We start from the raw sequence: 19,608 nt of genomic DNA on the forward strand, positions 1-19,608 counted from the left end.
TTAGAATGTCTTTAGCCTTCTTAATAATAATTTTGGTTTTTTTCTGTTTTAAATGATCAGCTTTCCTCATTTCCTTTTCTAATATGTTGCTTTTAATATGGTATAAATTCAGACAGAAGAAAACTAGGCATATTAAGATAGTGAGCTTAGTGAAGCTATAGTATATCTTCATGTAACATTTATTTTAGCTACATAAAAGCCTTTGTGGGGAAGAAAAGAAAGATCCAGCCTTGCCTAGAACACATGTCAAAAGCGTTATTTCTTTTCATAGGGACATTTAAGGCCTCTGTTCTTTTCTGTGACACTAGTGTGAAGGTAAACTTAATAAAAGAAAAATAATTTTTTAAGTGCTATTACTTAAAAATTAATGAGCTTCCAGATGGTAGTAAGTCATTTTGCTTCCGTGAGACCATTGTGGTTTACTCGTGTGCTATTCCCAGGATAATTAACAGATAGAGGCACCATAGGATCAAATTGAACTCTTACAGATACAACTTTCAAAAGTATCATCAGTGTCCACATTTGGTTTAATTCATTTATTAACTGGTTAATATCACTGCAGCCAAATAACATTATAATTGACTAAATTAGATTTTGATGGTGTATTTACCTTTATGATTTGGACAGTCTACTTATGGTTCTAGGAAACAAAACATTTTTAATTAAAGTAACAGATTTTTTTTCAGTAAGGATAATTTTCTTGAGATTCTGTGTGGGGTTCTTTTAGTGAATATTAAGTGCCTGATATATGCATAGTACCATTTTGGATGCTTTGGGAGCCCCAAAGAAGTAAATTTTAGGGACTTCCCTGGCAGTCCAGAGCTTAAGACTCCGTGCTTCCACTGCAGGAGGCGTGGCTTCAGTCCCTGGTCGGGGAACTAAGATCCCGTGTGCCACGTGGTGTGGCCAAATAAATTTTTTTAAAAAGTAAATTTTATAATAGAGTGGAGAACATAGTTCATTGAATAAACTGGAGACTGTTTGCCCTGAACCATATGAAAGAATAGAAGTGTGTTTTATTTAAAATGTGATTTAAGGGAATTCCCTGGCATTCCAGTGGTTAGGATTCCGTGCTTTCACTGACTATGGCCTGGATTCAATTCCTGGTCAGGGAACTAGGCTCCTGCAAGCCACGTGGCGCTGCCAAAAAAAAAAAATGTGATTTAAGTAACTTATATCTGACATTTGACTAAGTCTTGTGTGTCACTGAGTTAATTTTAAAACTAGACTTATGGTATGGTTCATGAAATATGCTTTGATGGTTTGATATGTTTCTTAGCTCAAATGAAACTGTTATTGTAAAGCAAAATGCCTTGAAAAGTCTTGTATGGACAAAAAAATATGTTCACTTTTGTTTGTTTGTTTTTTTGATAGGACTTCTGTAATGACAAGAGTTACATTTCAGAAGAGACAAGAGTACTTCTGTTAACAGGAAAGGTATTATGTACTAGATAATTGGGGAATCTTTATCTCATGTGCATATTACTTATGCTATTCTTAGAAATAACCTTTAAATGTCCCTCGGATTTTATAGTTCCTGATTCTTAGGGATCATGTTGTGGATTATAGCATCTAAAGCATTTGTTCTCTCAGGCTTTTTTTTTTTTTGCCATAAACCACTTTAGAATTACAACCATGTGTTCTCACCAGTACTGAAAGGCTTCAAGTTATTTAGAATTCACAAAGCAGATTTCCCTGAAAAATGGTATAATATATTTAGATGTGTAAGATAAAGATAATTTTAGTACTAATAAGTTAGACAGTTTATATTCTATAAAGGTAATATGACATCTAAAAGAGCAAAGGGAAATTTAATATTTGATAAACAGTGTCTAAACTATTATTATATATACTTAGTAATTTACCTGTAAGATATTTTATTATGTCTTAATTATTACATATTTCACTATGTTTTAGGGACACTTTTTATTTTGATTGAGCAATAGGAATAATTAATATTGCATAGTTAGTTTTAAGTAGAGGTAATGCTTTTGATTTGTAATTATGTTTAGATATTGTTTTACAGAATTATCATTTCTAATAAATTTAGGATTTAACTTTCCAAAGGAACAACAATTCCTGGCCGTAAGCGGAACAGTATCCCTTACATGTGTCTAAATTTGTATGTATTCCTTTCAGTAAGGTATAAAATAACATGCATATATGTAATTTTTAGCCAAAACCTGCTGGAGTACTAGGTGCGGTAAACAAGCCTTTATCAGCAACGGGAAGGAAACCATATGTTAGAAGCACTGGAGCTGAGACTGGAAGCAATATTAATGTAAATTCAGAGCTGAACCCTTCCACCGGAAATCGATCAAGGCAATTTTTTTCTCCAATTGTTTTTGTTACTATCACTCACTACTTGGTTCATCTTTCAGTTTCTTTTCTTAAAGCACTGTATCACAAAAATGGACTTTAGGAAACATCTTAGTAAAAAACAGTAGTGCTAAATTTTAGTATAATGATGGAAATTGAGAGTGTACTACACATTTTGAAACTGTTTAGCATTCTAAATGTGTAGAAAAGTTAAATGGAAAAACGTAAGAATTAGTAATATACTAAAACTAATTTACATGAAAGTGTGTGTCTGTGTTTAACACTTAGGAGAACTGAAAATGTAACTCTTTAAATAAACTTAATTTACATGCTTTTAAATTTTTAACTCAAGATTAGTATAGCATGAGTAGAGATAACATTGTTAATAACATTTTCCACTTATTAAAGATTCCATGTTTGGGACTTCCCTGGTGGTCCAGTGGCTAAGACTCTGCGCTCCCAATGTAGGGGGCCCAGGTTCGATCCCTTGTCAGGGAACTAGATCCACATGCCACAACTAAGTTAGCATGCCACAACAAAGATCCTGCATGTCACAACTAAGACCTGACACAGCCAGATAAATAAATATTTTTTAAAAAGATAACATGTTTAACATGTCAAGTGTTTACTGTCTTAGCTACTGCATAAAAATTTCCATCTGACCCTACTCTTATCAACACTAAATATTGAGGCTTTTAAAGATTTCATTCTAATTCATGAAATTTTAAGCATAAATTCAGTGGTGGTGTTTTAAACACATTTTTAGCAGTAGAATCCCAAAATATAAAAAAATTAACGTGGAACACCTGTGGTTTACATAGATAGTGGGGGTCAGACACCTCCCCTATGGCCTCTTCTTGCAGCCCCTTCCCTTGCAGAGCATTAAGAACACAGACTGGAGAAAACTATACGCTCATCTGTTGTATTTTTGCTTTGTTTTAGGGTATTCCACCCCCAACAGATAGGCTTATAGAATAGTTGTGTTGTTTGTTGCTTGTCAACTAAGCTTTCTGTCTGGTGGTTTTAGGTAGTCATTTCTGTTTTACATTAGTAAGGTAAGATGGAAATCCAAAACTTGATATAGTAGAGCAGTAGTCTGTAACTACAGAAGATCTGAGTCTTGTTAACGTTACTTCACTTGGCCAGGCTTCTAAATCAGCCTAAGCCTCTTTCCTTATTGGTATAGTGAGAGAGTACACTTCTATTCATGTGGTGAAATAAAGAAGCTTTGGTTTATTTCTCTTCAACAGGGAACAGAGTTCAGAGGCAGCAGAAACTGGAGTTAGTGAAAATGAAGAGAACCCTGTGAGAATTATTTCTGTGACACCTGTAAAGAATATTGACCCAGTAAAGAATAAGGTAAATTTTAAGGCTTAACAAGTGGGTTTTTCCCATGGAGATTCTTATTACAATTTTATGATGGGGTAAGAAACCCACGGTCTACACATTAATACCACCACCCCCTGCTATACTTACCGGGCTTCCACTCTACAGAAGTGATTCTGTCTATGTCCACTCTCTTCATTTACCAGAGTTTGTGTGGTCACCTTCTCCCACCCTACTTCTCCCAATACCTTGAAAGAATAGGAACTGAAGTGTTTTGAGATCTTGTTTTCAAAACTTTATTGACTCCCACCAGGGATCAACACTCTGTTTCTCTTGTTGTTGTTTTAAGTTAAACTTAATGAGCTGACCTTTTAAAATATGTTTGAGTTTTTATTTAACAGCTGCACTCTTTGATGGTGTATCTTTTAACTGTGGCCCCCGATATTCTTAACAATTTTTTGGCAGGACAGAAAGGAGTATAACATTGGTAGGAGGATAACTTTCCTCAGTAAGAATGACCTAATACTATTATTTCTTTTTCTATAGAATCATGTTCTTGACATACTTTTTTTTTACCCCCCATATATTTATGGTATTATCAAATGTTTTAGGAGTTATCCTCAGGTACATAAAATATGGGACTTTACAGTTATTCCACAGTAGCTGAACTTTTCCTATCCAAACTCATTATCTGAATTCAAACTGAATAGGTAAGGATACATTTTTTAGGTCAGTCTGACTATCCATACTCTTGCTGTTTGCTATCTGAACTTCAGTATGTCAGTAAATTCAGGTAACAGGGAACCTCTCACTTTCAAAACTCTTAGAATTCAGAAACCAGTAGATTTAGATATTGTGGGATCCTTCTATAGAATTAAACATTGAACATAATCATGCTTAGATGCAGATATGCATATTGCCACAGATACTTAAAACATGCTTATAATACGTATTAAGAGGTGGTACAGGGATGCAAATGTTTATCTAGTACAAACATCTATCTATAACCTTTTCAACCTCTGCTGTAGAATTGTATAGAAGATAAATTGGACATTTAAATTCTAATTTCTGAGGGGCCAAAATATTACTTTGATTGATCTGTAATATTATATTGTTCCAAACACTGTTTTAACTTTTTCATACTTCCAGAGAATGTTTTAACAGATTCACTGTTGCCTGAAGAGACAGGGGTTGTATTTTGACAAAAGCCTGATAGCTTCCCAGTCAGATCTCCCATAAGTTGATATGATCATTTCTTTCCAGGGTCTGGTTCTCAGTCTTGCAGGCTCAAAACACTATCTTGTTGTACTAAAAGAAGATAAAGATCTAAGAGAGTGTTTCTTGGTAACCAATTTCTCAAAGAGATTGATGCATAAACCAATTTATTAGTTATGTATATAAAAATTATCCAGCAAATTGTATATACATGTTTACAAATCAGAACATTTTCTCCTATTATTTACTCTGTGAGCAAAATCAAATGGTAATACGAAGAATGAATAAGGGAGGTGGTTAAAGGAATAACACATTAACATTCCGTGGAGCAGGCAGGCAGTACCACCAGTGTTGCCCTTTAGAGTCTTCTATTTCTTCATGCCTACAGCTGACAACTGATTTCCTCTTCATTTGGCTTTTGCATGAGTTCTTTATACATATGCACATATACATAATGTTCATAAATGTGTAAATATGATCATATGCATGACTTTTAATAGTCTTTTTTTCCCCTTTTAAACAGCCTTATCTGTGTGTTCAGTTTTTTCTCTACAGTGTTATCATTTTCATGTTTGTATACACATAAATACTTCCTTTCCCTGTTCTTTGTCACTACAGTGTTACATTAAATTTACTGGTGATTTTATTTCTAGGGGCTAGTAAGTTCTAGTAGTGGGAATGCTAGGTCAAGGAGTAAATATACTAGAGATTTTAGATATTTTCATATTGTTTTCTTCGAAAATTAGAACACTTGACATTTCTACCAGCAGGGTACTTTTTTCTCTATATACCCACTAACAACAGGTTTTATAGTTCTTTTGAATTTTCCTCAGTTTAAAGTATCAAAACTAATGCCCCACTATTGTTTTAATATATATTTCTCTGATGATCAGTATTTTTGTTGACCATTTGGATGTACTCTTGTGTGAACTGCCTGTTCATATTTGCCCGTTTTTAAATTATCTTTTTCTTGTTTAACTCAACTTTTTTTTTTTTTTTTTTTGGCCATGCCATGCACCTTGCAGGAAATTCGCCGACCAGGGATTGAACCCAGGCCATGGTAGTGAAAACCTGGAATCCTAACCACTAGGCCACCAGGGAACTCCCTAACTCAACCTCTGATACTGTAGTAGTTTTACCTTCTTGTTAACATTCTTGCTCCCTTCCAATCTCATCACCAAATATAGCAGCCAGTGTGATCTTTTTAAAATATAATTTGGATTATGTTTGTCCTCTGTTTAAAGTCCATCAATGACTTTTATTAGCACTTAGAATAAAATCAGATTTCTTAAATGTCCCATAAGGCATTCATGATCTGGCCCATGCCAGCTTCTCCTACCTTATACCAGTCTCACATCACTTCAAGTTCCTTAAATCTTCCAAGCTCTTTCCTTCTTCGGGTACTTCATGCTGCCTCTTCCATCTGTCTAAAATACTTCACTTTTCATGTGATAAGTCCTGCTTTGATATTGTTTAATTAATATTCCCCAGAAGAACCAATGAGAAATTGATGCTTCCTCTGTTTTTTTGTTTTTTCTGAATGCCCTTTTCTTTAATCTCTTAGCATTTAGGTTAATCTGTACTTAAATGTTTGTTTACTCTTTAAAAAATTAGTCACCTACTATGCTAATCTGAGGACAGGAAAAATAACAGTTTTGTTCCCCAGTCTATGCCCAGCAGCCACTGCACCTAACGGGCATTCAGTTGAATGGTTTCTACTTCAAGTTTAACCACACTTAGTTTTTTTTTTTTTTTTTGCGGTATGCGGGCCTCTCACTGTTGTGGCCTCTCCCGTTGCAGAGCACAGGCTCTGGACACGCGGGCTCAGTGGCCATGGCTCACGGGCCCAGCCGCTCTGCAGCATGTGGGATCTTCCCGGACCGGGTCACGAACCCGTGTCCCCTGCATCGGCAGGCAGACTCTCAACCACTGCGCCACCAGGGAAGCCCCACACTTAGTTTTTTTATTGACCCTTATTTTGCCCAGGAATCTCCATCTTTCTCCAGGGTGCCTTCGCATATCTTTTCTCTGATCCATTTTGTATTGTTTTGCAGTTTAAATCCTGTGGACCACCTTACTCTTGTTCCCTCATGATGATTTTTGTAACATGACTCTCCACATCCCAAGAGGGTGAAAGAAGTAGGAGTCGTCATTCTCATTAGCTCATCATCCTGGAAGGATGGATTTAAGTCTAGCTGCCCATGTTAAAGGCTCTGATACTGTCTCTTAAAATAGGGTTTACTTTGTTAATCCTCAACGTGAAACACTGATTTGTGGATTTTCTAACTTAAGATACTACTTTCACTAGTTTTCATTTAAGTAAATTTTCTTGAAACATGAAAGACTTATATGTGTTTCCCTGGTCGTTGAAAACATTTTTTTGGGAAATGCAAATTAATTAGTTAACTAATTGAAAAGATAAAGTCTCATTTTTTGGGTAAGGATAGTGTTCCTTTGTTTCCCTTGAATCAATTAAAATTATTATAATTGACTCCTAAATATCATACATATAAAGGTCACTTTCATTCTGAAAACTATTATTCCCCCTAATGTCCATTATGTCTCATATTAAAATGGAATTTTACTATTTTGAACATTTTAGATGACAATATGTAATATATATGCCAAAGAGGAAAAAAGAGACTGTTCAGGAAAAAAGAATGTTCTGAAAAAAAAACAGGTTAATGATGGATAAAGAAGAGACAGGGGGCTTCCCTGGTGGCGCAGTGGTTGAGAATCTGCCTGCTAATGCAGGGGACACGGGTTCGAGCCCTGGGCTGGGAGGATCCCACATGCCGCGGAGCAACTAGGCCCGTGAGCCACAACTACTGAGCCTGTGCGTCTGGAGCCTGTGCTCCGCAACAAGAGAGGCCGCGATAGTGAGAGGCCCGCGCACCGCGATGAAGAGGGGCCCCCGCTTGCCACAACTGGAGAAAGCCCTCACACAGAAACGAAGACCCAACACAGCAAACATAAATTAATAAACTCCTACCCCCAACATCTTAAAAAAAAAAGAAGAGACAGAAGTTAGAATGAATGAGTGGAGTGAGATATTAAAGAACTTTGTGTCACAGAACTACAAAGATTATAGTTAGATGCATCATAGAGAAAGAAAATAACACTGAATTATGAAAACATCCCCCCCTCTTTTAAAAAGTGATACATTAAGAGCATACCACAATAAAAAGGACCTTTTCATTTAAAATGGCTGTGAAAGCAAAACTGAGTAGGTTTTCTCTTATATAACTGCCTATGCACTTTAGTAAGCATTTATTGAGTATATTATATATGCCAAGCACTATGATAGGCACCTCATTCAGTCCTTACCCTTGAGGAGTTTACATTCTTCATGGGATGTAACAGTTAATTAGAAGTTAATCAGAAGCCCTGGAATTCCAACTCTTTTAAAATACTTCAGAATGCTGCTTTCTAGTATAGATCAGTGATATTTAAGGAATTATGTTAATAGAATTGTTTTCTGCTCTTTTAGGAGATTAATTCTGATCAGGCTGCCCAGGGCAACATCAGCAGTGACCGAGGAAAGAAAAGAACAGTAACAGCAGCTGGTGCAGAGAATATCCAACAAAAAACAGATGAGAAAGTAGATGAATCAGGACCACCTGCCCCTTCAAAACCCAGGAGAGGACGTCGACCCAAGTCTGAATCTCAGGGCAATGCAACCAGAAATGATGATATAAATAAACCTCTTAGCAAGGGAAGAAAGAGAGCTGCAGTCAATCAGGAAAGCCCTGGAGGTTTGGAAGCAGGTAATGCCAAAGCACCCAAACTGCAAGACATAGCCAAAAAGGCAGCACCAGCAGAGAGGCAAATTGACTTACAAAGGTAACGTACACCATTCTTTCTGAACTTTGAATTTAGACATCTTGTTTTAATCCTAGTTGCCAGTCACCCCCAAACACCTAGGCATTTGGGAGTGAAAACTGCCCCTGGTTTTCCTGAGTAAGTTATGGTGGCATTTGCTTTTATCTCATAACTTTCAGGACAACAATTTGAAGAGAGATCTCCTTTTTTTCTTTGGTTAATTTTTAATTAGGATATGGTTTTTGATGTTTCTATTTATTAGCAAGGATAACATTGTCTTGGTCTCCCTCACATAGTTGCATGGGGTTTTCTAAATATAAACGGCTACCTTTTTGACACAGAGATCCCAAAGTGGAATAGATAGATGTCATGGCATGCTCTTTAATTCCACTTGTTACAGTAAATTTTAATATAAGTCAGCAACTTACCTCTCCCCCACCCTCCCCAAAGGGAATAACCTCACAGCTACTCATCTTTGATCATGTTTGTGTTGGGATTTCAGATTTTCCACACTGTAACAGTGGTGCCCCAATTGGAGATCTAGAAGTTGGCTCCTTACTTGGTCTACAATTAGAACTTAGCTCTACACTGCTTCTTTTTCCTTATATACCTATACCTACTTCATCTCCCCCCTGAATTAGATTGTAAGATTCTGAGTTCCTTCTAGGAAAGAACCAGCTCTGATCATGTCAGGACACCGTCACCATCCTGCTTCAATATTTTTATAAAGTACAGTGTTGCTAAGGCATATGTGTTTGTAAGTACATTTTTTAAAATTACCATTTTTGAAATTTGGAAGTTTGAGGCTACTAAATTTTCTTACATTTTAAGTGTCTCTGAGTACCTTTTTCAACATCTCATGGCAGCTGATTCAGGGCCATACCTGACTAAGTAATGGGTGTTTCTTCTACTTAGTCACTTCTACTTTCATGGACTAAAAGTGTAGTAAGGAAAGCCAGTATTGGGGGCAAATTTATTATTTTTCTCCTCAAACCTGGACCTTTGACCTGGAACAACATACTTAACCTCGGCCTCCTTTTCTTCATCATTAAGGCAGTATGATAATACCTTCCTCAAAGGACTGTTCCAAGAATTAAATGGTCATTAAATATAAAGCACTTAACAAAATGCCTTTTACAGACTAAATGCTCAGTAATTATTTTAACCATTGTTTTGAATTCTAGTTGCTTTACCTCTTAATATATTTTTAGTTATACAAAAGCTGAACAAATTTCGTTGGAGACTGCCAGACTTCTCTTAAGGGTTTCTAGAATTCTAGCCATTCCTCACCCACATAAAATAGTACTGATCATCACACCCAGGCCACCTGAGCCACCTGACCTTACCTCTCATGTGCTGTCCTTTTGCCATCTAACCAAAATATGCAGGCACTTACTTGGACCCTGAAAACGTTTTCAGTAGCAGCCAACCTTGTCTCTGAAATTGAGCATTGTAAAACCCATTGCTCTGCTTTTAATTACACCATTTGCCCCAAAAGCATTAAACAAACCAACAAAAATGGCTTACATGCCAGAGACTGGTCTTGATTAAAAATGGCCTTGGGCCTTTTTAAAACTCTTAAAACATCTTTTTTAAGAGTGAAAAGACACCTGAGAAGTCTTAAGTATGCCAGTTAGTAGATCAGTTGGGCAATGTGTTATCCAAAATACAGAATTCTTTTGATGGTTTTATATTCTCAGTGAAGTTAGATGGTTAAATTTGGTGTTCATGATAACACTGTACTTCAGTAAAACAGATCAAAGATTTTGCGCGCATATTTCAGAAACTTCTGGTTGAATTATTGACTACTAATTCGTGGCTAACAAAACATAGAACAACATTCTGAAACTTTCTGCCAAGCTTCCTTTTGTCTTTTTCATTCTTTCCTGAATCTAATATACAACTCTGCCCTTAAATTCTAGCATTATGACTTCGGCTTGGAAACCTAACTTACTCCAGAAACTCTGTATTACTCATGATAGCCTCTTGCATAGGATTGAATGCATTATAGGCACATGAGTATTGTTCCTTATACTTCTCATTTGTTCTTCTAACAAATACGGACAGATTAAACTGCCAGCATTGTGCTGGATGTTGGCAGTACAAAAGTATCCAAAATGGATAGGTTCTCGCCCTCAAAGAATATATTTCTCCAGCTTATCAATTCCAGAATAGAGCAGAAAACTTTCACTTTAGGTCTACTGATTGATAAAAGAATTATTTTTTATTACTATGTAAAACAATGAAATTCTGACTTATGCCACAATATGGATGGGCCTTAAGGACATTAATGCTAAGTGAAATAAGCCAGACCCCAAAGGGGTCTGTATGACTCCACTTCTGTGAGATACGAGAGTAATCAAATTCATAGAGACAGAATGAGGTAGTTGCCAGGGAGAGCGGGAGGAGAGAATAGGCATTACTATTTAATGGGTACAGAGTTTCAGTTTGGAAGATGAAAATATTCTAGAGATGAATGGCAGTGATTTATGTTACATATATTTTATTTCACTTAAAAAATTGCTACATAAGATTAATAATAGCTAACACTAATATAATGCTTATTATGAGCCAGGCTCAATTCTAAGCTCTTTGTTAACCTATTAAATGCTTAAAACATCTCTACATGGGTAAGTACTATCATTATCCCCAGTTTATAAAGAGGAGAGAACCAGGAATAGAGAGTCCATGTAGTTTTTGGTCCCTTTGCTTATATAAATAGTGGAGGCAGCATTAAAACCAGGCAGCATCACTCTGGAGTCCACACTATATTGTACTTTAAGGTAAAATTAAGTCTTAATTCTACAGGAACTATACCTGCACACAAAACTAGTTTAACAGAGGATGCTTTGAAAATATTTACTTCCATATTTTAAATAGCTAATGTAGTTAATATATGTGGTAGTTTCCATGAAATGGAAAATCTTTGCATATAGTTTATTATTTATAATTATTACATAAGAAGCTAGTTTATTTAAAATAATCGTAGGTTAAACCAAACAACTATAGTCATCTTTTTAACCTATTTCAGAGTTCATGCGAACAAAAGCTAAAGTATTTTAGCTTCAGAGAGGGAAAAAACCAAGAGAGATCAGATGTTCTTGAATTCAAGTGTAAAACTTAAGTGAAGCACCTAATGCTATAAGAACATTGAAAGACCATAGTGAATATTAGGTAGAATAATGTATGGGGTATTTGCAATGGTGCTTGGCATATATATTGGTAGAAATAATAGTGATAATAAGGAAAGGTTGTTGAATGTATATTTGCCTTGCCAACAATCATTATGAAGCAAGAACAACACTATGTTAGAGATAAGGGGGTTAGACCTGAAAAAATTACTTTCTCAGGCCACCTGGCCAGTGCTACACAGAACAGGGTTTTGAATCCAGGCTGTGTCCCTTATTAATCGCCTTACTATACTGCTAACAGTGGCAGCTGTGGTTATGTTTCTCCTCTAAACTATGAACGTTCACAACTCTATTATTTTTTTTCTCTTAATGTGTAAAAGGAAATGTTTTAAGGTATAGTAACCACCAAGCGATGGAATAGACAGGCACACTAAAACAAAAGTTCCTTGTTTGTGACTCAGCTGTTCTAACTATCCTTCAACTTAAGGAGAAAACGTTGAATGGTCAAAATCCTGAAGGTGCCAGCTTTATTTTTATTTCATGGGAAACTATATAGCTTTCACCTTCATACAAGATTCTAAACATACTTTTGATTAACCGAAGGTATTTACCTATGATTGATTTGACATCTCACCTGTATTTTCCTGAGACCTGGTGAGGATCAGATACAGGTTAAAGCCACATGATTGAACAATTCTGAATACAGAGCTAATATAACACCTTGAATCATCCTGTTAAGGTTATCATTACACTTCGAACCATCTCATTAGTAAAAGAAGAAACCGGGTTGCCAAAGCTGAGAGCCATCAAGCACCGCATTTCTGAGCTAAGGATGAACCCAGAATGGTAGGAACAGCTCACTTATTGCCCTGGCAACTTGAAGCATAGCCTAGAGTCCTTGCATTGTGGAAGATGCAGGATCTAGATCACTGCACTAAAGTAGTTTACCCCCAGATTTTAAGCTTGAATGCAAGCCTTTGAGAAATAAGGCCCAGCACCCTTGTGCTTCTCTGTGGCCCTGCTTTCTAACACTACTTCATCTGTCTTTTCCTTTACCTTGCATTATTCTTCACACATTTTACTTGCTTGCTTTCTCACTTCCCTGATGGTCAATTCCTGCGCTGGTCACAACTGTCTGTACATCTGAAAAGAGCCTTTCCTGACATTACCCTCCTCCCTTCTTTACTCCATGTGCTCCTTTGTAGATCTGTCTGAATACAAGATGATCTCAAGGCAGTCAGTCTACACTGTATACTAGGACCACCTCCAGAAAACTTGCCCATTTTTATTACTTGGTATTTATGCTCATCATATTGTATGATTTCAACTTTATTATTAAATAATTAGTGAAAACCATTTTTGAGGCCCTAGTATATTCCAACCACAGTCTAGATGCTTTATGTTTGTAACCTCCTTAATCCTTCAGCCCTATAAAAGTAGGATCCTTGATAAATGGTAGCCTCTACAGTCATTTAAATACCATACCACTTATGTGTAGCAAGTGCACACCCCTCTAGAATTCCTCTTACTAGGTCCTCTCAATGACATTAGGTAAATAATAATTTTTAGTATGACTCCTACTTATATACTTTATTAATTCAAGGATAGATATGTTATTCTACCAAAATACAGAAACTGTGTACAGAAATTTCCTGGCATAGAATTTACTTAATCTGGGAGTTCATACATTTTAACTTGTAAACTTAACCGTAGGATTTTTAGATCCCTCTGGATTTTTGCAGTAAATCTATTCCATCAGAGGTTTGTGTGTGTGTGTGTGTGTGTGTGTGTGTGCTGTGTGTGCACGCGCCAATAAATGTTCCTGTTTATATTTTGGGCTACATTTGGAATTGTTACTTCTTTTCAGAAAATTCCTTGAATTTACCCTGTAAATTTATGAAAATCAGCCATTTGTATACTGTAGTCGGGAAATAGTATCTGAACAACTGGACACTTAATGTTGGCTTCCTGAGTTTGGGAATGGAGGATTCATCATCATTTCAGTTGTTTATTTGCTTTTCCTTTGTTTTTGAATTATTATTCAGATGGAAAACAATTCCAAATATTTTGCATTGAAAATGTGTTTTTATAGGTCTGCTGATTCTTGAGTATGTTTTATTTATCTTTGAGGCCAAATTCTTCCATGAAAAAGAAAATATCAATAAACACCAATGGAGACACAGTCCTTAAACTTGGGACTTAAGGGGAAACTGAATTTAAGGAAGTTACCTATAGAATAACAGACTGTAGTTTTCCCATCTTTGGATTAATATGTTTTGCTTAGTATGCTTAATATTGGAGTGTTCAAGAATCTTGGAATTTCTATTTTTTTTAAGCAAAGGATTTCCCGATTTCCCGTGCTCATTTGTACATTGAGAGTTTCCTCACATCACATCGGTTTGTATCTTAAAATATCCCCTAAGTGTGTTTCCTAATGTATTAAACAACCATGTATTAGTTTAATATGAATATTCTTCAGTAACAAGTGCATTTTTATCAAAATAATATGAAATTTTTCAGAAGCCAAGTGCTCGGAAGTGATGGCGATTCACTTTGGGACATAGAATCAAGTCCAGGAAATTCTTCCAGTGATCTGGATCGTTTAAAAGTCTGTGAGAGCAGCCAGGAAGATACTGAGGACTCAGAGCTAGTAAAGGGAAGCTTCCTGAAGGTGCAGCAGGCAGCTTGTAGAGGATTCTTTGATATTATTAAATTTTATCTATTATAACAAATTAATTTAATACTATGTAAGAATCTTAATCACTTATTAGCTTTTTTTGGTTAGCATTGTTATCTTTATTAGAAGGTGTATGTTTTGTTGGGGTTTGGGAATATAAGTAAACAGCCCCCTTATCTTTGTCTCCCAAGTTTGAAATTGTTAAAAAGGAGATACTATCTTAATACTGATGTGGCTGATGAAAAATGTGGAATGACGGGGAGTTCCCTGGTGGCCTAGTGGTTAGTATTCTGGGCTTTCACTGCCCTGGCTTGGGTTCGATCCCTGATTGGGGAACTGAGATCCCATGAGCCACGCTCCCCCCCAGCCCCCGCCCAAATGTGGAATGACATAGGCCAGGTAACTACTAATGCCTTGCCCCTAAATTGAACAACCTCAGGCAGACCAGAACATACCTTTTGGAGGCAAAGGAGAACAAATCTAGACAAGACCAAATCCCAGTATGCTCAGTTTTTCCTTCCCCCACCCCCTCACCCATTAGATGGGTTCTTCCTCCTCCCAGAGAGGAGTAAGTGAGGGGAGAAGAGAAAGAGACCCTATCCCACTACTTCATGCTTCCAGAGGTCATAATTTTCCCTCCCTATTAGGGAAATAGGATCAGTGGGGCATTTCTCTTAACAGAATTAAGCTAAATTTTCCTCCTTTTTTTTAGTACACTAAAGAACAGAACTTATTTTGCTGCTTTTAAATTCATTTGCCATAGTGTCTAGTATTTTCTACTACATAATCTTGAAAGTATTAATTAAAAATCACAATTACTTCAAATAGCTTTTAGTGTTTTATTGTAGTAATAAACAGATTGGACACTGGGTAGCAATGCTTAATGGTTGAAAATAAAAACTTCATTGGTATTGTGTTTTTATGTAATTTAGGGAAAGATTCCTAAATCAACTAAAGTGTCACATGAACAATGAAAAAATATTTTCGGATTTTAGATAACTATAGAAATGAAATAATCTGTGTATGGTTTGTTTTCCTGTTTATATCTTTTCTAACATTGCTTTCTTCTACTCCTATCCCCAAGGTAAAAAGAAAATTCATTTGCAAAGGGAGAAAATGAAGGCCAAACAGAAGCAGGCTCTAGCTTCTGCAAAAACTTGGATTCAGAATGACCCTGAACAGAAAATGAAGTTAACTTCAAAACACACTTTCTGCCTTGAAAACTGAAAAAAGCTATTACTTCCTTTTTTCACTTGACCACAAGTCCCTTGATGGAAATGTACAGCAGAAACTCTTGAGAGAGAGGCTAAAAGCAACTCTGTTCTACCCTCCCCCCAGACTTTTCTTATGAAAAGTCAATAATTAAGCAAATTGCTTAACACTTGGTTCCAGTTCCTGTATATCTGGAGTTTAACAGCATAATACACCATTAATTTCCATGCTGCAGTCTTTATTTTAAAGAAATTAATAGGATGTCCTTACACTGACAGTGAGAATTCATCAATTTTAGAGCCAGGAATTTCCCATGTTACACAAGAAAAAAATAGAAGTCTACTGAATTAATTTTTTAGAAGAAAAGAGATCAGATTAAATATTTCTTTGTTTTTCCTTTTGGAAACTTTTATGTATAATTCTTTCTGCCTGCCTACTTTTCTGCAAAATGAGATGTACAGATTTCAGTTCCCTGCTATGAAAAGTGATGTGGCAATTTTATAAATGTTGCTTTCTGATTTTTATCAGAGTGAGAAAATAATTAAAATTATTATTGATTTCATATCACTTCATATTTTGATTTCCCCTCCATTTTAGTTTAATATAATTTGCAATAAATGTACATATTGTTTTTTGTTTCATAAAGCATATCACTTTAAAGTGGTTTTTACTCCTGTGATTATGTTGGAATATTTGGAATTTTAAAGGAGTAAAGACTGTCCAGCATTTGGTTTTATAATGTCTGTCACCAGATTTTTATTATTGATGTAAAAAAAAAAAAGTCAATTTTTTAAAATAGTTGGACTCTGGCAGCTTTGTAAGGAAAGTGGGAGGAGTTTAGGATTGCTATCAGTTTTCAGCATTGTGCTCTTGGAAAATAAGTGCTTTGCTTTTTGTCTGCCAGTCCGGGCTCCGTTTTTATGTTTATTTTAGAAAACAACCGTTGCATCAATATATTGTTTCTTGGCATTGTTCAGCATAGGTAATGTGTGCACTTTTTGTGTACACATTCATATTTAAGCTTTTTGCATAAAATAAATGCTTCTAGATGTCATATGGTAGTCTTTTTTAATCTTTTTATATTATGTTTTCTTGTGAAATTTTTTATGTAAAAGGGCTAAAGTCATAAAGAAACAAAGAACATGATTACAGTCAACTCTCCATTATCTATATAAAACAGTGACTGCCTCAGGTTTTAGATTTTGCAGTAATCATAAAATTAAAATAACGAAGGCATACCATAAGAGCTAATTCAGGAGGAACTTGAGATTGGTCCTTTCTCACGCCCAGAGTTATCACCTGCCCCCATTCTCCACTTTATGCCCTTCCCCCAAGCCCTACATGAATGTGCTCAGTGTCCTTGCACACACCTATCATGGGTTCAAGGGCATAAACGTTTGTGTGATAACTTGGTCTTGACAGGCTGTAGTCTACGTGAGATGTAAAACAAACAGTGAATGTGAGCTGTGTCAAAAAAAAAAAGGATGATTATGTTAAATGTGAAATTTTCTGGTAGTAAATGTCACTTATGTTCTCATAGGTAATCAAGAGTTGGCTGTATACTGACTGAGTGAAAGATGGGTAATTCTTTTAAATATGCATATACATACACATTTAAGTATTGGATGATGGCTAGGGAACAGTGGATACCAGTGATAGAAAATAATATCTTTGAAAGGGCAGAAAGAGCTCTACTCTTCCTTATTGCCTCTTCATAACCCTTTAGAAGTGTAAAACTTGCCTCTGACATGCTGAAAAAGAGTACCTATGCATAAGCATCAGAGAGGTCCCTCAAGCAATCAGTGGGCATGTTCTGTTTAGATTTTGAAGCTCTCTTAGAATCAGCTTGATTCTTAAAGGCAACCAATTTGCCACCAATAAAAAGCACACTGGTAGGGCCTTCTGTCTCTCGTCTATCTCCTTTTAACTAATTACCCAGCATCATAGCTGTCTAGATTACCTAGTGTGAAGTCATATTTAACATAATGTAGCAGACCATTCCCATCAGTTATGGCTGCTTAGATTTTTGCAAGAGAGTAATGAGTTAGCTAAAAGGATCTGGTCCACAGACATATGTAAATGGCCCACCCCTGATTTTTTAATATAAGCAAGTATCTGGCACTAAAGGATGGGAGAGTAGGATGATAGACTGAGCTGATGGGGAGGGAGGGACTTGAATAAAGGAAACTTGTCATTTTTCCTTTGAAAAAGGAAAAAGTAAAAATCCCTTAGGAATTTGGTATTCACATCTCAGAGAAATACAACACAAAGTGCAGACTTACATTTGAGAATTAATGTTAACCCTTTGTGTCTAGTTTGAAGCTTCTTGTATTTGTCTAAAACTACAAGCCAGAATTTTGTATCTCCTTTGATAAAAAGTGTGTATAATGTAAAGTAGTTTTGCATATTCTTGTGCTGCACATGGGCTGAATTTTTTTAAAAAATTTTTAAAGACTTGAAGAGAACCTTGTAATTTGTGTAAATGACAAGTGTAAAATCCTACCATAAAATGCTAAAAATATGCATTGTTTCAAATAAAACCAAGAAATGCAGCATTATATAGTAGTGTGGAACCCTGAATATTCATGAACCCCCTTGGTATGTCACGAGCTGATAAAATGTCTTTGCATATTTTGTTTAGATTCTGGAGTTTGCAAATAAGGGATCAAATGCCACCTTCGAACTTCCTGACTACATACTCTGATCTGGCTTACAGTGACTGAGGGAGAACATAATAATAGATGATAAATTCTTATGGACATTTGGGAAATTTTAGAAATTGTTTAAGAACTTAAAAGTGGCCTTCCATTCATACTATCATTGATACATCTATTTATCACAAATTCTGGACATGCACATTTAGTTCAAAAACTAGTTCACAGAGAGCAAACAGATTACAGATTACATATATGTATCTGGAATAAGAGATGAACAGAATGAGAAGTAAGTGAAGCTATCATGACTGGTTATGTATTTTACCCTGAATGGGATTATCATTCCACACTTGGGATACTTTTATTCACGAGTAACTCAATAGAAACCACTGGTGACCAACAAGTCTCCAACAGTCTGATGAGCTTTGCAGTGTGCCTAAATAATGATGGCTTTGCCTACAAGAAGTTTAAAGTTTGCTACAAGCCAGCAACAGTGGAAATCAATGGAAATGAGCATACATAAACACTCAGCCTGTAAACTAGAGCTCCAGCTTTTCATTCACATTTAAGAGTAATAATAACCTTCACTTATTTTATCTTGTGCCTATTTCAAAGTCCAACAAGAACATGTACAAAGTACCATTTCTAAGGAACATGGGCCAGGCTGGTTGGTGATCAGGACTTCAAATTTTGGGGTATTTCTCAAATAATGTTTTTTAACCAATGCTGATTACAACTTAAGGCACTTTCCTCCCCTTCCTTCTCTAGTTACTCCCTTCTCTAGCGAAGACCACGCATCCTTTTAAGAAACAGCACTGTATGCGTTCTTCCAGGAGAAGCTTGAAAACAATCAACTGGAGGTCAGTTATACACAGAAGGAGTGCCGTATAGTTCAAGGTCCAGATCTGTGGAAGCCAGTAAGAAAGTGTAAGGGTCGGAGGTAACCATTCTGTACAGACTGGGCTCATTGGCAGGGGCTGGCATTAAAACACTAAGATGGGTGCCTTAGAAAGACTAGCAATATAAAGCAAATGGCACAACATGGGCATATATGGCTGTTCAGGTGTCCATTGCCTGGACCTCATAGATGCTGTAGAAGCAGAAAATCCTTACCTTTTCTAGAGAAGTGTTAACTTTGAGAACTGTTTTGAGCACATAGGTCCCTAAAGTGGGCTGAGCAAGCCACCCACGTCCGGATTAGCCGCGTCCGGATTAGCTGGACCTGATGCAGGAGTCAGTTCTCCAGACTGAG

The 19,608-nt window shown here is 36.2% G+C and overlaps 1 protein-coding gene across 4 annotated transcripts in view; it reads left to right on the forward strand.

The window, feature by feature from the left end:
• Nucleotides 1–18,260, forward strand: part of PDS5A (PDS5 cohesin associated factor A) — a 131,529-nt gene extending 113,269 nt beyond the window's left edge. The window contains exons 29-34 of one of the 4 annotated variants that reach the window (XM_081251303.1): nucleotides 1,375–1,437; nucleotides 2,177–2,322; nucleotides 3,570–3,678; nucleotides 8,351–8,703; nucleotides 14,334–14,484; nucleotides 15,575–15,726. In XM_081251303.1, coding sequence (XP_081107429.1) covers nucleotides 1,375–1,437; nucleotides 2,177–2,322; nucleotides 3,570–3,678; nucleotides 8,351–8,703; nucleotides 14,334–14,484; nucleotides 15,575–15,610 — 858 coding nt within the window. In that variant the 3' untranslated portion in view covers nucleotides 15,611–15,726. Of the gene's footprint in view, nucleotides 1–1,374; nucleotides 1,438–2,176; nucleotides 2,323–3,569; nucleotides 3,679–8,350; nucleotides 8,704–9,349; nucleotides 14,311–14,333; nucleotides 14,485–15,574 lie in introns of those variants that run through there. The other 3 variants (XM_081251304.1, XM_081251306.1, XM_081251305.1) reach the window with 3 other exon arrangements.
• The last annotated feature ends 1,348 nt before the right edge of the window (nucleotides 18,261–19,608 follow it).

The sequence above is a fragment of the Mesoplodon bidens genome (assembly GCF_964165515.1).
Source record: "Mesoplodon bidens genome assembly, chromosome: 1".
In the NCBI taxonomy this organism is placed as follows: Eukaryota; Metazoa; Chordata; class Mammalia; order Artiodactyla; family Ziphiidae; genus Mesoplodon; species Mesoplodon bidens.